At 41.7% G+C, this 25,418-nt stretch overlaps 2 protein-coding genes and 1 long non-coding RNA gene across 4 annotated transcripts in view; 1 reads left to right on the plus strand and 2 right to left on the minus strand.

Moving 5' to 3' along the window:
- Positions 1–2,092: 2,092 nt before the first annotated feature.
- GKAP1 (G kinase anchoring protein 1) lies at positions 2,093–19,514 on the minus strand. Of its 2 annotated transcripts, none has more exons than XM_081881063.1 (12): positions 19,280–19,514; positions 16,282–16,548; positions 14,022–14,165; positions 13,380–13,457; positions 12,641–12,773; positions 11,793–11,815; positions 10,678–10,827; positions 6,367–6,468; positions 4,769–4,832; positions 4,430–4,500; positions 3,915–3,992; positions 2,093–2,407 (listed from the first exon to the last, which is right to left on the minus strand). In XM_081881063.1, the coding sequence occupies exons 2-12, from the start codon at positions 16,498–16,500 to the stop codon at positions 2,360–2,362; spliced, it is 1,110 nt and encodes a 369-aa protein (XP_081737189.1). In that variant the 5' UTR covers positions 16,501–16,548; positions 19,280–19,514; the 3' UTR covers positions 2,093–2,359. The 2 variants fall into 2 exon arrangements, with proteins under 2 accessions (XP_081737189.1, XP_081737190.1); XM_081881064.1 differs by having other exon boundaries at positions 16,282–16,544; positions 19,276–19,514.
- Positions 19,515–21,037: 1,523 nt separating this feature from the next.
- LOC309352548 lies at positions 21,038–23,333 on the plus strand. The gene is made up of 2 exons (XR_014161360.1): positions 21,038–21,631; positions 23,194–23,333. It is a non-coding gene; the product is annotated as an uncharacterized lncRNA (long non-coding RNA).
- Positions 21,410–25,418, minus strand: part of KIF27 (kinesin family member 27) — a 30,713-nt gene continuing 26,704 nt past the window's right edge. Inside the window, exon 18 of the mRNA XM_081881114.1 lies at positions 21,410–24,973. Coding sequence (XP_081737240.1) covers positions 24,537–24,973 — 437 coding nt within the window. The 3' untranslated portion in view covers positions 21,410–24,536. The remainder of the gene's footprint in view (positions 24,974–25,418) is intronic.

The following is a 25,418-nucleotide window of genomic DNA, read 5'->3' on the forward strand; positions in this document are numbered from 1 at the left end:
TCGTCCAGCCATTTGCCTTTTTGCAGCCTCAGCACATACCGGCCTCCCACCTTTTATGGGGAGGAACTGGTGCTGGGATGCAGTCCCAACTGGACGGAGCAACGTAAGGAGGGTTTATGCAGAAACACGTCCCTCTCTGGGCACCTCTGAGGACAAGCAAGAGGCGTGGTCATAGTTCAAAGGGCGCTCCAGCCAGCCAGCAGCTGTCTCGGGGCACAGATTAAGGACTGGGGTGGGCCTGGCAAGGCAAGAGTCCTGCAGGCTGGATAAAGAGCCCTGAGCGCAGTCCCCTGGGCTGACGCTCCCCACCCCTGCCTTGTTTCTTTTTCTGTTCAAGCCTGTTCCTATTCAGTTAACCTTCAAGAAAAGGGTATTTGCTTGCATCTTACAGCAGCGGCAGCTTGTTATCTGTCATTGTCATCCAGCTTCACTTTTTTAAAGTTCCAGTTACAGATAGGTAGCCGTGTTGGTCTGCCATGGTCAAAACAAAATAAAAAAATTCCTTCCAGTAGCACCTTAAAGACCAACTGAGTTAGTTCTAGGTATGAGCTTTCGTGTGCATGCACACTTCTTCAGATACACTGAAACAGAAGTCACCGGACCTTTCTATATAGTGAGAAGGTGGGGAGGGGTATTACTCAGAAGGGTGGTGGGAATGGGTGATTGGCAGATAGCAGCGATGAGCCTGTTGACGACTCTTAACGACTGCAATAGGTCTAACAGGAAAAAGCAAGGGGTGAGAAGGTGGAAACAGAAGTCACCGGACCTTTCCTCACCACCTCCTCACCCCTTGCTTTTTCCTGTTAGACCTATTGCAGTCGTTAAGAGTCGTCAACAGGCTCATCGCAGCTATCTGCCAATCACCCATTCCCACCACCCTTCTGAGTAATACCCCTCCCCACCTTCTCACTATATAGAAAGGTCCGGTGACTTCTGTTTCAGTGTATCTGAAGAAGTGTGCATGCACACGAAAGCTCATACCTAGAACTAACTCAGTTGGTCTTTAAGGTGCTACTGGAAGGAATTTTTTTATTTTGTTTTGACTTTTTTAAAGTGTTATTCATGCGGTAGATGTCCATCGCTGACAAGTTCAGGATTGTGTTCAATAAGAGGAGGTGTTGCCAACTTATATGCAAAGGAACAGGCTGAGCCTTGCATACTAATCATATCTTCAAAGCTACTGCTTGTCCAGTATGTAGGTGGTGTGAAGAAACACTTGGGGGTTGGTACCTTCTATGAGCCGCATAATCTGATAAACTGATGTTTGGTTGATGTATTTTAAAGAAAAACTAAATGAGAGCTGCACTAAAATTAGCAAGGGAACCCAATTGTCCTCTTAGGTTCTGTTCAAGCCAATTTGTAGGAAGAACTGGAACAGCTCCAATGTTATGTTGCAACTTGTTTTTAATGTTGTCTTTTAATGTTGTAACCTGCCTTGGGACTTTAAAGTGAAAGGTGGCTGAAGAAAAAGTATGTGTTGGGCACTGAGGATTCCTTGCTGCTCTACTCTAAGCAAGCCCTTGCTGAGAGTATAAATATATTTACTTAAACATGTTTGTAAGCCATGTTGAAGAATTGTAGAATTATAAACCTGTTAAACCATGAGATTTAAAAAAATATATATTTTCTATGTGGCAGGACTGGAGTAAGGGAGAAAGGTTTTATTTCTTTTTGGAAAGAACCGTACCGCATGGGGTTGCCATATCTTGAAGAGCAAAAAAGAGAACACAAAGCAAATAAATGCACATGACAACCCTAGCTTAAGGAATCTTGTTTATATATAAGACTAAAGGTGAAGTGACAGCATTAATCATTTAAAGTTCATTACATAATTACTGAACCCTTCGAAAGAGTGTTGGCAGGAGTTTTTGTTGCAGACCCTGTGGTCTGATGTTACCCTCAGAAGGCCTTGTCCAGAACCACTGCTTTCCCCTTTTTTATTATGCCCTCTTCAGTACTAGGTTAAACAAGTCAAGCACCCAAAATTGAGTGGATGTGTGAAAAAGCAGAAGGTACAAAGGATGGAAACGGCATAGAAATACAGTATGGGCCAACAATTTCAATAAGGCTAAAAACATTAAACACACCAGGGTCATAAAAATGACAAAAACTTTATTGAGTGATGAAAAACTAGGTGTAGCATTAGGACAAACAAGGTTTGAGCATCACTGTAACATTAGTTTCCAGCTTCTCTTCTTTATACTAGAAGTGCAATAGATTGAATATTCAGAACATTAGTCAATTAAACTTCACTCCCAAACCCAGAAAACTGCATAGTTAAGCAGTAGTACAAATACATTTCTGCAAAACCCCTGAAGATCAAATTTATTTTTTGCTCTGATTTTTGGTACAAATGTGATCACCTGCACTGATCAGACTCTGAATTTCTTTTCCCTTTTCTTCCAGCCTATAACAGAGAAGGAAAAAAGCTTGTGTTATGAAAACCTAAGTATCAACAAAAAAAATGCTAAATTTTCCCCCAAAACAGGGCTTTTGCAGAAAGCACTAGCTGTGCCTCTTCAATACTGCCACTTCCCACAAGATCCCTCTGGGAAGGAGAGAAACACTCCTGAAAGAATGGGCGGATTCTCTCCCTTTTCACAGGTTATTTTTTTCCAGGAGGAATAGGAATCACTTGTCCTTTCCCTTCTCAAGGTGTGATTCATCACCCATAAGCAGCACTTTCTTTAGACGGATGCTCATTGTTGCTGAAACAAGTGAATACGCTTGTGGATCCTGAGCATAATACTAGGGAGGAGACTTAATAGTATCCTCAAGTTGCTGTTTATTGCACACTGAAGTACAACATATACACAAAGAAAGGATGTGTGTGAGAGGAGAATTAAGAACTCCCTGCCCAGGTCTTCATAGCTGTATTATGTGACCCTGCCTGTCCTGGGTGGAAGTGACTCATGTCTGGATGCCTCCCTCACACAGGATACATACTGTATTGGCATGAATATAAGCCTCATTTTTTTTTCCAAATTCTGTTTGTGAAAAGTTAAAGTGTGGCTTATATTCGCAACCTTACGGTATCGCTGCTGGAACAGCTGCCCACGAGGGCCGTCGGGGGGGTGGGACAGCAGCGCCCGTCCCAACCGCATCGTCCAAGCCTCCCCGAGCTGCTGTAAGGAAGGGGGAAGGGGTGGAGGCCACCGGCAAAGCAGTGCGGCGGCTCCTCTCCAGAAGCAGCCCGAGGCAACAACCCGCAGCCCGCCCACTGCTCCCAAGCCTCCCCCGGCACCGGCTTGGGGAGGTAGTGCTGGGAGGCGGTTGTGTTGGGAGGTAGGTGAGCAGTGCGCTCAAAACCAAGCGCCGGCTTGGGGAGTGGGGCGCCGGCTGCCCCCATTCAGGGCAGTAATGCTGGCAGGTGGGCCGCACCTGCAAATAAGCCTTGAATTTTAAAGGTGGGGCTTATCTGCGGGTGCGTCTTATATTTGGGCTGATACGGTAATTATTTTTGTGTGTGTATCTATGTATCTACAGGTGTTTCTCTTTCTCTCTCTCTCTCTGTGTGTGTATAAACTGCTAATTAGAGATAACAGGGTAATAAACAATTATGGTGATGGGGGAATTGTGCAGATCACTAAGCAAAGAGACAGAAAAGGAGATTCACTGAATACAGTGGATCCAGAGGAAATATTTGTAAAGTCTGCTTTAAAAGCTCCTTTTTAGAGCAAACGGACACAAAGTTAGTATGTAAACAGGCTTGGATCCTAAGTAAGTTCACTGAAGGAAAAGTTTCTTGTCCCCCTTCCTCTAGCAGCTCCCATTGCTTCTCTGACACTGTTCAAGACCTCCAACCTTCCTGGAGAGGCTTTTTAGGAGTACAGGCAGCTGCAGTGGTGGGATGGGTATAAGAAAAGTTTCTCTTGTGAGTTTCTGTTTACTTATGAAGTAGCTAGTAACGTTACCTGATATTTTGTTAGCTCTGCTTGCAGTAACTTCACTTTAGATCGCTCTTGTTCCAGAGCAGCATGAAGGCTGGTAACCTTAAAAAACAAAATAAAAGCTCAACAACTACTGCCTTGTCTCTTAACAAAGTGACATTTTGAAGATAATAAAGTTACATGCTTATGACAGCACTAATGAAAAAGAAAATCAGTATGTGCTATTTTGCCTATTAGCTGAGTTTCAAAATTCTTGCCTGATAACTTTCCCTGGAAATAATGTGGCAACATGTATCATTTCTGGCAGCAAGTTCACAATATTTTGAGAATTACAGGAAACTATATAAAGTTGCTGTTGCAAAGAGAAAAGATAGAATTGCATCTTACTAATTTTTACTCACTGAAATTAATCCATCTAAGCTGGGTGCAGAGGGAAGGTCCTGTTCCATGAACATAACACTACTCATAGTTCTTCCAACCCAGTTGTTCTGATATTTTGATTTAATATGCTTTTAAAAATATACTGCAGAAATGTTTACCTGTAAAGTCAGCTCATTCTTAATACTCTGAGATTCATCGACCTGAAGCAGTATTTCGGCTTTATCTTTCACTAAAGTTTTAAAACAAAACAAAAAAGATTAGACTTTCTATTTTTAAAGATGTTGAGAATAGTTAGAGGCACATTTTTTCAAGCACCACGAAAAATGTCTGATGGGCTGCATTCAGCCATGCAGGGTCACAGATTGCATAGGGCTGCTATGAAATAAAAACTGAACAAGCCTATTTGTCTTAGCACCGTCCAAACAATTTGCAGATAGATTTAAGGAACATAGGTTTTTCAAAGAATTTTAATATTTAACAAACGAAGCAGTACTTACTCTCTCCTTCCTGCAGCATTTTCAACAGCTGTGCATTTCGTGCTTTCACTTCCTTATACTTAGCCTAAACGTTTTAAAAGTTCAATTAATGCAAATGCTATATTTAAACAATATGGACATTAGCATATTAGTTGTACAGTGCAATCTTATCCATGTCTATGTTCACTGAAACTTACTGCCCAGTAAGTGTATTTAGAATTGGTGCCTTAACATTTCAAAATCCATCTCTAATCAATAGGACAAAAGGAAAATATAATAACACAAGTACACTCAAGATCCCCCAAATTCCATTTCTGATAAAAGTGTAGGTGTGGGTGAGCTTCAAGAATCAGAGGAGAGGATGGCAGCGAAAAAGAGAAATATATTTTTGAGCTGGAAATTCACAAAATTGCCCCATTTATATAAGGTTGACTGTTGCCTTCAAAGATCAATTAATCTTCCTTGATCCCTACTGACAATTAAACAGATGAGGTGGGCAATGTGCTAAAAATAATTACTCTTGGCAACATTCATAAATGCAACAAAAATATCTAATAAGTTACAAGAAAGGAGATTCTGACTAAACATTCTTAAAAACTTTCTGACCAGTTAAGAGCTGTTCAACAGTGGAACAGACTCCCATGAGAGGTGGTGGACTCTCCTTCCTTGGAGGTTTTTAAGTAGACGGTAGATGGCCATCTGTTAATGGATGCTTTAGCTGATATTCCTACATTGCAGGGGGTTGGACTAGATGACCCCTGAGGTCCCTTCCAACTCTTAAGATTCTAGTAAACACATACCAAGTCTGTGGTTATTCCCCCCCCCCCCACTGAACCAAATTCTTCTGAACATTAACAAACTGTTGACAAGTAGTTAATTATTTATAAATGTGGACTTTTAATGCAACATGTCCAACTCTCTCATGTGGTAGAAACACCTATAATTACTAAGTTCTCTCCTTACAGCAGCATTAACTGGTAGAATAAAGAATATATATGAAAGAAAACAGTAAGAAAACGGTTGATTTACAATTACTATGTCATCATGTGGACATTCTGAGGCTGGGGATGGAGGGCTGACAGCGTACACTGAAAGCCTTTACAGTGGTGCCGCGTAACACAAAATTAATCCGTTCCGCGAGTCTCATCTAGCGGTTTTTTCGTCTTGCGAAGCACGCCCATTGACGGCTTAGCGGCTTAGCGCTATTAGTGGCTTAGCGGCTTTTAGCGGCCTAGCGGATCAGCTGATAAGCGGCTTAGAAAAGGGGGGGAGGGGAAAAAACCCGCAGGAACTCGCAAGACATTTTCGTCTTGCGAAGCAAGCCCATAGGGAAATTCGTTTTGCGAAGCGCCTCCAAAACCCTTTCGTCTAGCGGGTTTTCCATCTTGCGAGGCATTCGTCTTGCGAGGCACCACTGTATATGATAAAATATTTTTACTTAGTAAAATACGCTTATTTACTTCTGAAATAATAACCTTATCTAGATGCCAACCTCTCCTACTTATATAGATTAAATGTAATTATTATTTTGAAAAGCAGTGCTTTGAAATGGCTAATACAATAAATATTTTCAATCTAAACATTTATTTAAATGCTGCATAAAGAAACCCATTACATACCTCCCATTGAGTGATTACACTCTTTAATTGCTGGATTTCTGCATCTTTCCTCTCAAGTTCCAGCTTTAGTCTCTCTATTCTTCCGTCTTTCAATACAAAATCCTCCAGATTTTAAAGAGAGAGATGCAATGTAAAATTAATGAAGTTGAGGAGATGTGAACTATCATTCAAAATATTTTCAAAAGTAACAAATGAACATAGGTATGCTTTAAAATGCTAGCAATTTAAACTTTTCGTATTTCAAAAACACAGTGGAACTTACTATATGGTAACATATTCTATGGAAACTGACATATAACACTGATTGGTCCAAAATGTTTCCTCATTCAGGAAGCTATTACAGTTGGTCAAAAATTATTTCACTACAAAGAAATTTCAGTCATTACCCAGAGGGTAAGCTGCCCCTGAAATTCAGAGCAGCATTAAAAGTTGACCTGTCCAGAGTTCAGGTAGGGCAGGTATAGGGAACCTGTGGTTCTACACATGTTGCCAACTACAACCCACTCCCAGGTGAGGTCCCTGCAGTCTGAAAGCAGGCAAATCTTGTCCCCATCTTGAAAAAGGGGGGGAAAGAAGACCCATGTAACTACTGAACCGCTTGCTGCTGGTGTCAGGAAAGGTCCTAGAACATATAATTAGACAGATAGTCTAGGGATACTTAGAAAAGGATGCTGTGATGACTAAGACATAGCCTGGGTTTCTCAAAACAAGAAATGCCTATTGAAATCCAATTTATTTTTTTGACCGAGTTACAAGCTTAGCGGATCAGGGGGATGCTGTGGATGATTTCAGTACCACTTTTGATAAAGTCCCCCATGATATTCTTGTGCAGAAACTGGTAAAATGTGGGCTGGATGAGGTAAATGTGAAGTGGATTTGTAGCTGGTTGACTGACTGAACCCAAAGGTACTCATTAATGGTTCCTTGTCATCTGGGGGGCGGGGGAGAAGTGGGGTGCCATAGGAATTGAGGGGATGTTCATCAAATCTGCAGATGACACCAAACTGGCAGAGGTAACCAATGCTACAGAAGACAGAATCAGGATTGAAGATGACATTAACAGATTGGAGAACTGGGCCCAAACTAACAAAATAAATTTCAATAGGGACAAACGTATCGTACTTAGGCAGGAATAACCAGTTTCACAGGGTACACCTGGCTTGCCAGTAATACATGTGAAAAGGATTTAAGGGTCTTAGTAGATCACAAGCTTAACATGAGTCAACATTGTGGTGTAGCAGCGAGAAAAGCTAATGCTATTCTAGGCTGCATCAACAGAAGAATAGTGTCCAGATCTAGGGAAGTAATAATATAAGTAATATTCTGCCTTGGTCAGACCACACCTGGAATGGTGTGTCTAGTTCTTAGTGCCACAGTTTAAGAAGGGTACAGTGGCACCTCAGGTTACATACGCTTCAGGTTACATACGCTTCAGGTTACAGACACCGCTAACCCATAAACAGTGCTTCAGGTTAAGAACTTTGCTTCAGGATGAGAACAGGAATCGTGCTCCGACGGTGCGGCAGCAGCAGGAGGCCCCATTAGTTAAAGTGGTGCTTCAGGTTAAGAACAGTTTCAGGTTAAGTGTTTCCGGCGGTGGAAAATGGCTGATCCCACACAATCGGACCTCAGCTGTTCCGATAATTCAGGGCTGATATGGGGGTAATTAGCCCTGGCAGCCTACCCAGGGCAGGGGAGAACTGTCTCAACGACCCGCGGTCTGCCCCAGATTGCTGATGTGGCAGACGACAGGGGCACTGGGTCATGGAGCTAGGGACGGCTGACACTTCTGCAACGCCACCCCATAGCCGGACGCATCTGTTTGGGAAAATATAAAGATGTGGAAAACAAACAGACACGCTCTGAATTGAAGAAGCTGGAAAAAACCTGCAGTATGTACAGTCTCTGGTGCAAAAGATCGAACTTCAAAGAGATCCTCATCATGACGTTTGGAATGTGGAGGGGCTTGGTATGTAAAAAAACATTATTTTATCCTTAATATCAACAATCCGTAATGCATGCCAAGCCTCATTAAGAACTTAAATTGCTCTTCAGAAAGTGAGTTCAGATGGACTTCTCTTCTAAGACCGGAAATGTCTGTTAAAGACGAAAACAAAGGACAAAGGACAAAATGGCTTCTCTCACCACATCGTTATTGAATATCTGAAATACTTCCCTGATTAAGAGAAACAGGAGCCAACGGATGGTTGGTTATAAAGACTGGAAACAATATTACATATACAACTGTTTGCAAAAAGATGGTTTTTTGATTACGAGCGAGAGAGAGGGCTAAATGGATGTCTGGCAGCCCCCCTCTAGGGCCCGGAGCGAGGACTGGGAGGATTCCAAAGGCCAATTGCTAACTGTCTGATATATGGCTACATTGCAAACAGTCTGTTTAAGATAAATCAACAAGGAGGTTACAGAAGGAAATTTCTCTCTGTTTCTTTGATAACACCTGGACGGGAAAGATTAACGATCTGGGAGCTGCCAAAATAACAACTCTCAAAGAGCTGGACAGAACTTTGAAATTGGATGCAATTAAATGAAGCGGTGCGATGAAAAAACAGGTGAAGGAGTACAATATACGGACAAATCTGCACTCCATAGGGAAAAAAAGTATCTGTTTTCTGACATGAATGAGGATCGTAGAACCAGAGTCAAAATGTGGAGGGGGGAAATCGGACATGGAATTGTGAATAACATTGAGGATGATGAGAGGCAGGACCATGATGTTGAATGCGCTTCGAAATTCAGACCGTAGGAAGTCAAAACAAAATTATTACAATTTGGAAAAAAATTGGACCTTTTTTATTTTAGTTTTTTATTTTTATTGGATTTGATTTGATATGTTAATTGGATGTTTTTATTGGAAAATTAATAAATGTTTTTTTGTTTTTTTTAAAAAAAGAACAGTTTTAGGTTAAGTACGGACCTCTGGAACAAATTAAGAACTTAACCCGAGGTACCACTGTACAGTGGTGCCCCGCAAGACGAATGCCTCGCAAGACGAAAAACCCGCTAGACGAAAGGGTTTTCCGTTTTGGAGGCACTTCGCAAAACAAATTTCCCTATGGGCTTGCTTCGCAAGACGAAATGTCTTGCGAGTTTTTCCAACTTTCCCCCCCTTCCCCCCCTTTTTCTAAGCTGCTAAGCCGCTTATCCGCTAAGCTGATAAGCCGCTAAAAGCCACTAAAAGCGCTAATCCGTCAATGGGCTTGCTTCGCAAGACGAAAAAACCGCTAGACGAAGAGAATCGCGGAATGGTTATTTTCGTCTTGCGAGGCACCACTGTATTGACAAGCTGGAATGTGCGCAGAGGGTGACCAAAATGATCAATGGTCTGGAAACCAAGCCTTATATGGAACGGCTGAGGAAGTTGGGCATGTTTAGCCTAGATAAGAAGAGAGTGAGGAGATAGCCATCTTCAAATCTCTAAAGGGCTTTCACAGGGAAGATGGAGCAAGCTTCTTTTCTCCTGCTCCAGAGAGTAGGACCTGAACCAATGGCTTCGAGTTACAAGAAAGGGAGGTTTTTAAACAGAGGTTGGATGGCCATCTGTCATGGATGCTTTAGTTGAGATTCTTGCATTCTAGGGGATTGGGCTAGACATTCAGGCTCCCTCCCAACTCTACAGGGATGGTGGGAGCTGTAGCTCAGCAACATCTGGTGAGCCACGGGTTCTCCACTCCTAGGGTAGGTGAACAAACACACCAATTCCTGTGGCACACATTATTTAAACCACTTTTACTCAACTCTTCAGCTAAAAAGATGAATCAAAAGTAAAAACAAGGCAATCCATGCCAGGGGCTTACAATCCAAAATGAAAAATGGAAGAGTAAAACAGGGGAACTCAGACACCCGTTCTTAAAGTTAGAGTTTCCTTGTCAGATATTTCTCAGAAGAGGAAATTTAGTGGCCTTTTCATACCTATATGCACTTTTAAGCAGCTACTCAATTTCACCTTCTCTATTATAATCAGTGAGTGCTCACTGGAAGGACAGATTGTGAAGCTGAGGCTCCAGTACTTTGGCCACCTCATGAGAAGAGAAGACTCCCTGGAAAAGACCCTGATGTTGGGAAAGATGGAGGGCACAAGGAGAAGGGGACGACAGAGGACGAGATGGTTGGACAGTGTTCTCGAAGCTACCAGCATGAGTTTGACCAAACTGCGGGAGGCAGTGGAAGACAGGAGTGCCTGGCGTGCTCTGGTCCAAGTGGTCACGAAGAGTCAGACACGACTAAATGACTAAACAACAACAACAATTATAATCAGGACAGTATACTGTCAGGAATGTTCATTTAACATACATGTGTGGGATCACGTGATGTACTATTGTCCATTCCATTATCTGTGATATGCTCTCTTCTTTTCTCCCTAGTAATTATTTTGTGCACATCGTCTTCCAGTCTATTGAAGAATTCACCATCATGCAAGACAGTATGTGAAGAGCTCAATTCCTGCCAAGAAACTATAATTAATCTCTAGTAAAGCAATTCAGCAACTTAATAAGTAATTCTAAGGTTTATATATAAAATTCCAATCTAAATATGAAATTTCAGCTTTAAAGCAAATTACAATAATATATTTTTTTCTAAATGCCCTCCATCCCTACAATAGGTCTTGGTAACTGCATCAGGCAAAAAATTAGCACTGTTTTAATAATGCTTAGATACTATTTTAATCATGTTCTAAATTTGCTGGCCTTGTAATGCAGCAAACATGGAATACATTCATGTCTTTCAGAATCAACCAAGTAACCATTCTCTTGCTACAATGCTTTCATTCTTTGCCTTCCCAGCACAGCAAGAAAGCATTGCATCATTCAGTTTGAGGGTAAAAGCCAAGGCTTAATTTGCCCAAAGTGATGTCATCATGTAGTACACTTAGACCGACTACTGAGTACTATGATGTCATCGCATTCACTACCTGGACCATGATTAGCTGAGATCACATAGTCATTCAGAAAGAAGCCAAAAGAGAAGCTAGAAACAAAAAATTATAACAACTAAACAACCAAAGATTAGGCTGTGAACAGGTACAAGAGAGACAGCTAATAAGAACTGATTAGGTTTCTCAAGGGACCATTTTGAACTTTCAAGAGCCCACTTTCCTTGTTAAAAATATATAGTGTAAAAAAATTGGTGCAGCCACAGAAATTATTCACTGAGAAATCTTTAAAAAGCTTGTGCTGAAATGTTAATTTAATAGCACAATCTTTCATATACAATTTCTTCACAATATCCAGGTTCCTGCTGTTCACTTAAGTCTCCCCAACAGAACCAGAAACAATATTTTCATGTGACTTATTTAGAACAGAGCATGCACTAATGCTTGCCAAGAAAGTGGAAAAATCAACAGTGCCATTTAAAGAATTCCCTCATTAGATACTTCAAGCATTATTTTTGTTTGATCAGGTACTTACCTCCTGCTTTTTGGGAAGGTGATCTGAAACAACATGAAAAATGTAAATTACAGATTAAATTTAATTTGTGGACGAAAACCCTAAAACTGATTATCTAGGAATATTTCAGTGCCATACTCTGCTAAATTATAAATAAGATTCTCTAAGTTTAAGCTAAAATTTCCATTCATGCTTTAAATTCCTTGTATTCTGTTTTGCCAGATTTATAAATCTAGTAACAAAGCACCACTTGACCCACCTGAAACTAAACTACTGCACCTGAGTATCAAATTTGCCACAAAGTGTGATGAAGTGTGTGATTTCCAAAATGGCCCCTGGTTTTCTGGGATGAAACCAGTTTAGAGGTCCTTCAAAGTAGTTTTTGGGCTGGTGTTAAAACTAAAACTCCTTTAGCTGTCCTACTGGACCACCTTTTCTGGGGAATAGAAGGAGAGAGTCCAACTATGCTAATTCTACTATATCCTTCTCTCAGCAGTATTTAAACATAAAAGATCAAAGCAGTGTACAGTGTCACTTTAGCTCTTTGTACAGGCATTCTGTCCATGGGAGACTTCTGATTAAGCAGAAAGATCTCACTAACCAAAGGGGAAGAATCATATTTTGCCAATTCTCCACCCACCCCCAGGACACAAACACTTCCCAGATTGTTTCAATCAATCCCCCAATACTCTGGAACATATCTGAGGGTACAAAGGGGGAATTGGCAAAAGCCCCCCCTACTCACACTGTTGGCGATGGAAGTGAAGTCTGAATCCTGAATCTGAATTCCTAACCTGACAGGTGTCTACATCTTGTGACTCTTTAACAGACCTAATGATTCTACGAAACATTTAGCACTAAAAACTTACCAATGTTAGTATCAGACTGGAAATCTTTTAAAGACACAGTGAGAGGTTTGTCTTTTCCCTGCTGATTTTTTCTTTTCTCTTTCTTGTGCACAGCTTTTGATGGAGGAGAAGCACTTTCAACAGTTTCATATTCCTGTAAAGAAAAAAAACACCTTATACATCTGTCTTTGAGAGACTAAATCATAGAACATTATGGTTAAACACTGCCAAAGGGAAAACAAGTTACGCAAAGAAATATTTTGAAACAATATAAAGCATTTTAGTCTCTTGCTTCGTATTTTGAATCCATGTCTATGCAACTGGCCTCTCTAAACAAGTAAACCACACATCCAGGATTGTACACAAAACTACATAAGAAATAATTCTGTTTTCACCACTACTATTACCATAGGCAATATTTTCTTGATCTGCTATTAACTCAACTGAATCTAGCAAAAAAACTATAGCTGTATATAGGCTCATAAAAAGTGCATTGTTAAGAATACAGTGGTACCGCTGGATACGCACACCTCCAGTTCTGTATCCTTCAGGATGCGAATGCGGCAAACCCGAAAGTATTTTTCCGGGTTTTGACGCGCGTGCCTGCGCAGAAGTGGTCTAATGCCGTGCGCACATGCGCAGAAGCAGTCCCTCCAGCTGCGGAAACCTTGGGGTCTGACTGGAGCTCCGAAACAGATCCTCTCCGCAACCGGAGGTACCACTGTATTTGTGTTTTAATCATATTTAGAGAAGGGAATACCTTTTTGTGTTCTTCATATTCCAGTTTGCTGAGAAGTAAAGCTTTTTCAAGATCGGCTTCAAACATTTCAGAAGTCAACTGAAGAAACAAGATCAAAAAGTGTACTATGTGGCAGGGTTTTATTCAAACATACACCACCCTCTTAGTATCATATGTCAGTTACTTATCAGTCACTTCTTCCCCAAAAGAGGTACATCTAGCATCTTCATTATATAGCTTCGGGAAATTGCTGAGGACACACCTCTTTTGACGCTAGAGATGTATATTTTTAGGATCCACCTTATTTGATTGTTGGTTGTTTTAAACAGCTTTTAGCATTGTGTTTTAATTGTTGTAACCTACCAGGAACCAAAGGGTGAAGGGGTGGCTATAAAATGATATTATTTGGCACCTTGACTAGAGAATAAATCTCAATGAACTAAATGTAACTTTTTTCTCAGAACACACGCTCATGATTGCTGAAAGTTATAGCCTGATCATTTGCACGTTTATGCAGAATTAAGTCCTATTGTGTTTAATAGAGCTTTCTTTCAAACCTGACCCAAATGCCTGCCAATGCTAATGCATACAAAGCAGGTGCAGCGGTTAAAATGAAGAATCACAAACACTTAAAACTTTAAAATAACATATTTGATGAATTACCTGTTCATCTCTTTGTCTCCACTCTTGCCAGTTCTCTTCCTGAGAATCTTTCCTTGCTGAATTATTTAATGCTTGCTCGTGCTGAGACAAAGAAGCTCCATGGGAACTTTTCTGAGGGATTTTCTTAAAAGCGAGATTTCTGAGCTATAAAAACAATGAACATAAATAAATATTTTTATAAAGTATCAAACACTGTGACAAACACTGTGTATCAAACACTGTGAAACCTCAGTGTAGGTTTGCTCTTTAGTGCCTTACATTATTCTGGTGATTTGATTAAGAAGAAACCCTCACATAATGTTGGTGGTCTCAACTGGCTAGAACAATAAACACGTTAGGTTCCCTGTGTACAAATGGCCAGAGGAACAAGGAAAGATCAGTTGGGCCCAAACTAAGTGCAATATACAATTCACCACATCATTCCAGCATTCTCAAACTGACCCCCCCCCCACCTTTCCCTTTCCCCTTGTAAGTACCGTATTTTTCGCCCTATAAGATGCACTTTTCCCCCTCCAAAAATGAAGGGGAAATGTGTGTGCGTCTTATGGGGCGAATGCAGGCTCCTTGGCTTCAGCAATAGCAACACGAAGCCTCTGAAGCCTGCACTCCAGAGGCTTCGCGTTGCTTCCGCTGAAGCCAGGAGAGTCTGCTCTTTGAGGCTGGCAGTGGGGGAAAGCAGCGCTTCCCCCATCGCCAGCCCCAGAGGATGGGGGGCAGCGGGAAGGTGCGTGACACCTTCCCGCTACTCTCCAACCCGGCTTTGAGGCTGGCGGTGGGGGAAAGCAGGCTTTTCCCCAAGGAGGGAGAAGGGACAGACTGTCTGAGTCCGTCCCTTCTCCCTCCTGTGGGCTTTTGCAGGAGATGGGGGAATTCCCCCACCTCCCGCAAAAGCAGGCAAAAGCCGCGCGCTCTTTAAAGGGGCTGCACGGCTTTGCTGGCTTTTCTAGGAGGTGGGGGAATTCCCCCACCTCGTAGAAAAGCCTGTAGGAGCCGCGCAGCCTTTAAAGAGCGCGCCGCTCTTGGGGGTTTTTCCCCAAGGAAGGAGAAGGGACTGACTGGCCGTTTCAGTCCCTTCTCCCTCCTGGTCAAAAAGCCTGTGGGAGTCGCGTGCGGCTCCTGTGGGCTTTTGCGGGAGGTGGGGGAATTCCACCACCTCCCGCAAAAGCAGGAAGGTGGTCTTGGAGTAGCGCACAGGCTGCGTGCAGCTTGTCCGCTGCTCCCAGAGCTGGGGGGGGGGATCATATTTTTTTCCTTGATTCCCCACCCCCCCTGAAAACTAGTTGCGTCCTATGGGCCGGTGCGTCCTATAGGGCGAAAAATACGGTAGTAAGCACAAATGTATCTCTTTTTCATTTATGTATTGCGCCTACCACCAGAACTATACTGAATTATTGAATGACATGACGCTTTGGGAGACTAGTTTTCTCTGAAAATAGGAATAAAAGTATGGTATTTTAAAATATCAATAATGGTGGGTTGTAGCCAATGGTGGTTTTATGTAAGCTGAAGTGCTTCTCCTAATGTAAAGCTCAAAAGGTAAAGTTAAAGTGAGGTGCCCCATTGCCACAAACCCTTCCCATCAATTCCAGTCCTCTGTGCCATATCCCACTGTTCCACATGGTCACATAACCTTCAGGGGCAATCAGTGAAAATCAGGTGCCCTGCCTGAAGTGCTTTTGCGAGCACAATTTGATATAACCTGACATGAATTACACAGCAACAGATGCATTACAAATATCATGAGTAGCTACAATATAGTAAGATAGGAAGCAAAACTGAGGAAGTCTTCCATGTTCAAAATAATTCATAGTATGTTCTAGAAGTACTGCTAATTTAGTATTTGTTTGAAAACTGAGTAACACTTAATACTACTCAATAATATTTGTATATAGGCATTGTCACCCACAAACAGTATTTTTTTTTAAACTATCTGAACCATATGCACCAATATATGCTATGAACCTAGACACCTAGATTAAAGAAAAGAAGCACTCGAACATCTGCCCTACCTTAGGGCAGATTTCTTCAGAAACATCTCCTTCCAAAGATAAACATTTTGGATTAGGATGCCATTCTAGTTTTAAAAGAAAGGTGTTTAGGATTCACCTGATCATAAACACCTTCCCACTTCTAATCCCTGCTGGAATCTTTACCACATCTCAAGTATACTTAATTCTTGATCCCTCACTTTTTGACTTTTCCTTTGCATGTATGTGGATACCTGGCCCAACTGAGTACTGAAACATAACAGTCACACCACCTCATTGGCTTCACTCTGCTGCTGTTCCTTCTTTTTTCTTCTCTTTTCTTTTTTCTTTTCATTTGTGGTTGACTTGCTGCCTGAAGCTTGGGACTTTCCACCATTTCGACTGTTTCTTCCTTTTCCAGATTCTGAATCGGATCCACTGCCACTATCAACTTGCAAAAGAGCAAACCGTGATGCAGTAGTAGGAACCGAACTAATAACTGCAGAGGCCATTTTAACTTTGGAGGCGTCTAGAAGCAAGCCGCTGTTTCAAGAAGCTACCTGGATAAGTAACAGCAATATAAGGATGGGGTGGGGGAAGAAAAAAGATCCACAATTTTACTATAAGAGAAGTGGTACATTAAATCACTTTTTAAAAAATGGATTACAGAGTTTTATATAGTAACCAAAAGACCTCACAAACAAAACTACCATATTTTTCTGAATCAGGTTTGATAAGTTTTTTTCCCCCATTTTGCAGAGTTATGTAACCTAGAAATACCATATCCCGTTAAGCTCTAGGTGCATTAATCAATGTGGTGACTGAGAGCATGCCCAAGATTAATAGGCCCAGAAATAGCTGGCCCCTTTTTGGACAACACCCTGAATAAGTTGTTCAAGGGACAGGGTAATAATTTTTGCAAGAAAGCAGAAATAGTTTTGATGAATGAGGAATTGCAGCCCCAAAGTACTTCTTTAATAACTATTTTTAATTGAAATAAATTAATTTAAAAAAATTGTCCAGTAGCACCTTAGAGACCTACTAAGTTAGTTCTGGGTATAAGCTTTCGTGTGCATGCACACTTCTTCAGATATTTTTAATTGGTAGCTTTTGTTGAATTTCTTGTAGCAGCCTTGGATGACTAATTTATACTCCTACTTTCTGTGCAAAATATAAAGAATGGTGATAAAAATAAAGCAAAAAAAATTAACTTAATACTATAGGGTTTTGGGGGGGGAAAATAGATAACTAAATAAATACTGTTATTCACTCTCTAAGCTTTGTGCTTATTAAACACTTCAGATGACAGAAAGGTCACTAATAGGAACTATTACTGACAGTGTAGCTGTCATTTTATTCCTATGTAGGATTGCAAAAGGGAAGCTCATTGATCTTTTGAAAACACTGGCACACAAGCATAGTCTTCAGAAGAAGATTAACAAGGATTTTCTAAGAAAGTATCATGTACTCTTAAGGATTAAGTTTAGGAGTCTGTGGAACTATGGTTCCCATCAAAGGAACATGTTTTGAACAAAAAGAGCTATATAATTTCATGGAAGTGTAACTGTGAAAAAGTATCAGATGAAATGTTTATAGTGGATCTTTGCTGCACCACTGTTGGAAGCTCCAAGGTTCAAAGACAGAACTAATAGATCTTTTAATCAAGAGGAATAAGCATGAGGCATCTTCCCTGCTTTCTAAAGAATTCAATATGATAAGGGTGTCTCTTCTTCCACAAGCAAGACGGCCCAAATAATACTATCTAACAAGAAACTATGGATCAAAATGTACAATGCTAATATTCCATGTTGATGTTTTCTGAACAAGGTGCAAGTTTTTTCAAAAGGTACAGAGATCTTCTTAAAACAGACTTTCCATCTTCTGCTTCTAGGCATGTACTTATGAGAATCAAAGTTTTGACAAAATGTATTAGAAAGCGGATGAAATTGCCTTCTGTGATGCTAAACAGGTTGCAATCTTATTTGCAGTAGCCTGGGAATGTCCCATTAATGTACTGAGCAGACACTGCTCTATAAAATGGATTAAATAAACACAATTTCAGAATGATAAATATATGAAAATGAATATGTATGCTTTACGTGTCTGTAAACATGGCAAGACATGCAGTTAAACTATTACTTATAAATTACTTATGTTTGGGGACCCGTTTTCTAATTCTGCCCCACATAAACGAGTTGACACTGGGTGGAGGATGGCGCTCCTGAAATGCCATATATCCCGCCCAGTTCTGGGTTCTGCCTTCGAGTAAGGGGTGACTGAGAGACACCCCAAGATTAATGGGCCCAGCAGTAAACCCCCCTCCCCCTACTTCTTGGAGAGGACCCTGTAAAAATAAAAAAGTACATGAATGAAAGCTAAGGGGATGATCAGAAATTGTGGGGTGAGCTTACACCTTTAGCCCCTCTCCTCGCTCGTTCGTTTCAGCAGAAAGTCTCCCCAGAGGGTATAATGCCCCCCCCCCCGTTTGAATAATAATAATAATAATATAATTTATTATTTGTACCCCACCCATCTGGCTGGGCTTCCCCGGCCACCCTGGGCGGCTTCCAGCGAGGATTAAAAATACATAAAAATGTCACACATTTAAAACTTCCCTGAATAATAATAATTGAAGCCCTAATAATAATAATAATAATATAATTTATTATTTGTACCCTGCCCATCTGGCTGGGCTTCCCTAGGCGGCTTCCAGCGAGGATTAAAAATACATAAAAATGTCACACATTAAAAACTTCCCTGAATAATAATAATTGAACCCCTAATAATAATAATAATAATAATATATTATTTGTACCCCACCCATCTGACTGGGCTTCCCCGGCCACCCTGTGCGGCTTCCAGCGAGGATTAAAAATACATAAAAATGTCACACATTAAAAACTTCCCTGAATAATAATAATTGAAGCCCTAATAATAATAATAATAATAATAATAATAATATAATTTATTATTTGTACCCTGCCCATCTGGCTGGGCTTCCCTAGGCGGCTTCCAGCGAGGATTAAAAATACATAAAAATGTCACACATTAAATACTTCCCTGAATAATAATAATTGAACCCCTAATAATAATAATAATAATAATAATAATATATTATTTCTACCCTGCCCATCTGGCTGGGCTTCCCTAGGCGGCTTCCAGCGAGGATTAAAAATACATAAAAATGTCACACATTAAAAACTTCCCTGAATAATAATAATTGAACCCTTAATAATAATAATAATAATAATAGCACCCCCCCCCCCAAGCAAACCGTTGGTCGGCACCCACCGCGGAGGGCGCCTTGCTGAAGCCGGGCAGCAGCCTCCTCTGAGGGGCTGGAAGGAGGCAGGCCAGGCTCCGGGTCCCCCTTCGGCGAGGCCCCGTCTCGGCCGGAGAGAGAGAGAGAGATGGCGGCCTGAGGGGTGCGGAGAGCGAGGGGCCACGGAGCCCGCCTCACGGACGGCGGAGGGGCTGAGAGAAGCTGGCGGCGGCGGTTCGGGAAACGGTTCGGGGCGTCGCGTGAGGGGCGGAAGGAGAGTTTGTTTATGTCTCGGGCTCGAGGCGGGAGGGGGTGGGTCGCGAGACGCGGAGGGAGGGAGGGGAGAAGGGGGGCGCATGCGCAACAAAGTGGGTTTGTGACGTCTGACGTGGTCGCCGCGGGCGGGGCGGGGGCGCGAGAGGGCGACGCCCCCCCCCAAAAAACTCCGCAGTCTCCCTCAGGTGCGCTGCCGCCGCCGCCGGCGCCGCTTTCTCTTTGCGTCCCCCCCCCCCCGCAATTAAGTGCGCCCCGTGGGCGGGGGAAGGTCCCGCCCCCCGGAGTCCAAACGGTTCTGTTCCGTTGCTCTTTGGGGGGAAACACGTGGTTGACCTGCTGTCGGCGTTGACTGCGCACTTGTGGCTTTATCAATTTAATTTATGCTCTTTTACATTTTCAAAAAAATCAGGGTTAGTTTCTCCGGAAAGAAACACTGTATATATATGTGTGTGTGTGTGTGTGTGTGTGTGTGTGTGTGTGTGTGCATATATATCTATACAGTATCTATCTATGTATCTACTTATACCTATACCTATACAGTATATATATATGTGTGTGTGTGTGTGCATGTGTGTGCATATATATCTATACAGTATCTATGTATCTACTTATACCTATACCTATACAGTATATATATATATATGTGTGTGTGTGTGCATGTGTGTGCATATATATATCTATACAGTATCTATGTATCTACTCATAGGCGCCGACTCCATGGGGCCTGAGGGGGCCCGAGCCCCCTCAAAAATTCGTTTGGGGGGGCTCTGCCCCCCCAATAATTTAAGAAAATTATTAGATATATTATGCTTTGTAAAATCACAAAATTATGTTGGTATTTTTTATTTTCCTTGTTTGACGATAATTCAGTAATGAGTTAAAACAAAGCCACTCCCGATCTAGAGAGGGGGTGGGGTTGCGGGCTCTCGACCCATCAACAATCTCGCGGGGCTGGCGTCAGCCCCGCGAGAAGCGGGGATTCCCCCTAGCTCATTAATATTCACTGCCCACGGCGGCAGCCAATCGGCTGCCGCAAAGGGCGGGCCCTCACAGGTTCACTTAAGGTCGGGGCAGCCCGGGGCTCGCCCCTTTCGTTCCCCCAGCAGCAGCGGTTTGGAGGTCTTGGGCCCCCCAATATTTTTTATAAGTCGGTATGGGCCCCCGCCCCCCCAATATTTTTTATAAGTCGGCCCCCCCTGTATCTACTTATACCTATACCTATACCTCCTGCCCACCTAACAGTTCGAAAGCACGTCAAAGTGCAAGTAGATAAATAGGTACAGCTCTGGCGGGAAGGTAAATGGCATTTCCGTGCGCTGCTCTGGTTCGCCAGAAGCGGCTTAGTCATGCTGGCCACATGGCCCGGAAGTTGTAAGCCAGCTCCCTCGGCCAGTAAAGCAAAATGAGCGCCGCAACCCCAGAGTCGGCCACGACTGGACCTAATGGTCAGGGGTCCCTTTACCTTTTTTATACCTATCTAAAGATAGGTATAGATAGGTGAAGACAGGAGTGACTGGCGTGCTCTGGTCCTTGGGGTCACAAAGAGTCGGACACGACTAAACAACAATAGGTAGGTAGGTAGGTAGGTAGGTAGGTAGGTAGATACAGTGGTACCTCGGGTTACATGTGCTTCAGGTTACAAACACTTCAGGTTACAGACTCTGCTAACCCAGAAATAGTACCTCGGGTTAAGAACTTTGCTTCAGGATGAAAACAGAAATCGTGCTCTGGTGGCGCGGCAGCAGGAGGCCCCATTAGCTAAAGTGGTACCTCAGGTTAAGAACAGTTTCAGGTTAAGTGCGGACCTCCGGAATGAATTAAGTACGTAACCAGAGGTACCACTGTACAGATAGATACACACACACACACACACACACACAGGCTAAATTAAAAAGCAAACTTTATTAGGCCAACAGTGCTGCTTTACATCTCTGAAATCAATTTAGACATGCCTACTTGTGCGCTGCAATGACTTAAGACATTTTCTGAACAGGTGGTGGTGTCCACATTGGTTGCCTAAAGCAGTGAGAAGATTAAAACACCTTTAAAGTTACTATCCCTGCTCCTGAGACAGAGCACACCTACCCACAAACACACCTTGCTGTGTAAAAGTCAGAGCCGAGAAAATTAATAATGATCCTTGAAAAGCACATAAGAGGCTTTAAGGAATGGACATCCATGGAAGACCTCAAGCAAGCCATAGTGTCCATGTTGGAAACCCATGCTTTAAAATATGATTATTAATTTAGTATATGGGTACATGTTATGAAAGCTAAGACATTTGTAATTTATAGCAATTAGTTGATAATACTGTTTCAACAGTGGAACCATGCTGAAAGGTTTCCTCTCCAGCATCAAGTTAAGGGTTAAAAAGAAAAAAGAAAGCTCCATACTTTTACAGCAGCTGTTCACTGTGCTGATTAGCTTTGTGATGTTGTGAACTGACCAACCCACACAGCCTCCTTTGCTGCACCTTTTTAAAGAAGTTGCATACTGTAGGAACCATTTACTGTACTTCCTTTTGTGTTTTAGAATGTATTTGTGTTGTATAAGTACATAAACAATGCAGGGTTAAGAGAGTGAAATATTTGAACTTAAGACCACACCCCTTTGCAAAACTCAAATCACGATTCAACAAAGCAAAAGATAACAAATGCAATTAAAACAATTATTTCCGTCTTGAGAAATTGTAAAATATTTTAGCAGTTTACAAATAAAGCAGTTGGACACACTGGCACAGAGTAGGATGAACTATGGTTTTTAGCATGTTCACAGCCTATCTTAAAACATGATATCCTGACCAGAAAGGGTTCTTCTTAAGAATCACTACTGGAAGTTAATGATGCCTACAAGCGGATAGCAACTGTGTAAGATATTATCCAGTTTTTTTTAAAAAAAATGCAACCTAAGCAAAAAATAATTAAAAGGAATGGGCTGGATCCAGACTCCTATGGAAAGCAACAATATCCAGAGGAGGCTCCCATTGGAGTAAGGAGGATAGAGGTGGGTTTCATTAATTAATCTCCTACACTCTTGAACAGAGTTCCCTGCCACTCTGGCAGGCAGAGCAGGGGAGGGAGAAAAGGCCAGAATTGACAACTCTTCTTCCAGCAGAGTGCCGTGTACTCAATATTTTGAAGTGCAAAGATTGATGTGCCCAAATTTGCAAAAATGGCAATTAACTATCCGTAAAGTACATTTGAACATTCACACTCACGACAAATATTTAATGCACAATAGTCTACCCCAAAGATCAGTAGTAAAGGTTTCATCCAGGTGCTGAGAGAGTCCGGAGAGCTTCTCACCCCCATAATTTCCTCCCTTTTTATGTCTCCCAACCCTGCTCCAGAAGGCTAAAGGATCCTCTGGAACAACATAGAAAGAATGAGAGAGCAGGGGGAATAAGGGAATTTGCCCAAATCACCTTTGACCTCCCACTCATGCAAGCATCTACTGGATCAAAAGTGTCTTTTATTGGGAGAGGGACAGAGTTTGATACAATCCTGTATTTTATTTTATTTTTTTTTAAGAAACTAGGCACACATTGGCTTAGATTTTAGAGGCCCCATGAAAGGACTACCACTTGGGATGCTCCAGCCAATGGAAAGGGGGGTGGTGGAGGCAGTTTTGCTAGTTGACCGTTCTGTGTCTTTCAAATTTACTGCAGGAGGCTGGGGAACAATATGGGAGAAGTCACCCGTCTTTGGCCAGTAGGAGCCTCTGCTGGATTTGGAGTACCTTCCGTGCACAAAACACGTCCTGTGCACAGATAATAAACAACTTGGGAAGCAGTGAGAAAAACAAAAATTTAGAAGTGCCCCTGGAGTCATTTTATCTAGAACTAACAATGACCTTATGTACTGAGAAACTGGGGTCAAGGGAATTATCATAGGAAGAGTGAGTATATATGCTGCAAGTCTGCTCCTGGTCCCTTTATCCACAGTAAGTGTTATGTCTACACCAGGTTGAGTAGACAAAGCAGTTTTCTAACTTATCATGTACTTCACGCTAAGAGATACACAGCTGTGCCCTTCCAAGCAGGGTAACTTTTTATTGCCCTAGTTCACTGACAGCACATCTACATCTATCTCAGTGATACGTGACACAGCAGAGAGTAATTTCCCTGGAGCCAATAAAAATGTTTCTTTTCTATTATGGAAAAAAACTTTCTCCCCACAGAAAGTTTCAAAGTCACATAACAACAGAGTTAGTTATAAGAAAGAGAAATTGATGTTTGAGAGCATATTCATTTAAAATATGAGTTGGGCAAAATAAATTTCCTTGCGAAAACATTAATTTCTTAGAAACATTGTAGTCGTGTTTTGTTTTTAAAGGACATTCACAACCCAAGGCTTTGGTCAGTCACAAGTGCTTTGTCACACTTCAGCATAAGTATGCCTGGACTGGAAACCAAGTATTGCTGATGTATCTATGAAGACCTTTATTACAATGGGCTGGTTCACACCAGATTTCTTTTTTCCATGTGAGTGCTCCAGGCTGTCACCACCACCATGTTCATATGGACCAATAATGTGTAAAAATAACCAATCATACAGTCAGCAGCATTTAACCTAATGTGATTTCCACCCCTCACAGCTATACAATAAGACTGTAACTGTGATTGCTTTTATACATTGTTTGTCTTCATAAATATGCACTCAAGAATGATCATGATAACTCATGCAGCTAAAAATGTATTTTGTGAACCAGCCCTAAGATTCTTTGCGGTATAGAAGAATGCATTTATGAAGACGTGGAATAAAAATCCATCAGTTACTCTAAAGGAGAAATCAGTACAAATAAAATTAATTCTTTAAGGACAAAAAGTCCTTTGGCTTCAACCCCTGATATAATCACTCTGCTATTAAGGCCTCCGATTTCTATGGGGCACAATAAATGATCAGCAGTGTGAGACACGCAATGTGAAATAACGCAAATATCGTAGCTGCCTGAAATAAACTGGAAATAAAAGGGAACTGTGTAATTGCTTTCAAAATATTACAAGGATAATTATATATTATAGTCAGATTTTCTAAGCATTTCAATAGAATCAGCAGGAGCAGAATTTATACCAACTGCAAGGCCGGAACGCCTTGATGAAAGCTCAGAAGCAGGGATATAGCGCAATTCTTTACGAGGAAGTTTTACTGGGGTTACTCCTTGAAGCTGTGTCATAGTCTCTCTTGCCTGAGAAGGGCAACACACTTGTGGGTGAGATTTTGCAGGCTGATGTCCTTTTCCTGCTTGCTCTTTGTGACTGTTGGATGTGTTGGGTCCCAGTTCTGCAGCTTCCTCTTCAAATCTGTATGAATTCTGCTGTGCTCCTAAATCACCCCTTGGGGAGTTTATTTCTTTTAATTTCCCTGTTGGTGTGGATGTCCGTTTGAATTCTTCTGACAAGGTAATTACTTCTTCTCGATTCAGTATCCCATCACTGGAACAATTACCTAAAAAGAAATATTTTTTTAAAATGCAGTTGGCTTGGATGCTTTGAGGGAACTATTATGGTTTGTTCTGTTTTGTAATGTTATGAATCTAACTTGGTTCAACTGTTTGCTGTTATTACAGTATCCCTTGAGGGTGTCAATTAATAAATGATAAACACTGCTAGCTAAAAAAATTAAAAAGAGTAAAAACAGAAGGGCTCGCTGCATTCATGGAAGGAAGTGTAGTTTAGCAGGGGCTCTTGCTGGAGGAAACGGCTAGGAAATTATTTTTGCCCATTTCCCCTGCAGCCCCCAACACCACCTCTCCAGTTGTTGCAGAAGGCTCCCTCCCAATAGTGGGAAAATCAGGGAGCATGGGGAAAATCATTGAAAATTGTCTTCCCTCATCTCCATTTCTGAGTATGAACTTAATGATCCAAGTCAGCAAATGTTAAAGGGGTAAAAT

The sequence above is a fragment of the Podarcis erhardii genome (assembly GCF_964252035.2).
Source record: "Podarcis erhardii genome assembly, chromosome: 11".
NCBI lineage: Eukaryota > Metazoa > Chordata > Lepidosauria > Squamata > Lacertidae > Podarcis > Podarcis erhardii.

Bases quoted from the DNA above. Each gene is read 5' to 3' on its own strand.
- GKAP1 (XM_081881063.1), bottom strand. From the start codon at position 16,500: ATGGCCTCTGCAGTTATTAGTTCGGTTCCTACTACTGCATCACGGTTT. The intron at 13,458-14,021 runs GTAATTCATCAA...TTGTTTCTTCAG, and splicing joins GGAGACAAAGAGATGAACAG to TTGACTTCTGAAATGTTTGA. The intron at 3,993-4,429 runs GTAAACATTTCT...TTGTTTTTTAAG, and splicing joins AGAATGAGCTGACTTTACAG to GTTACCAGCCTTCATGCTGC.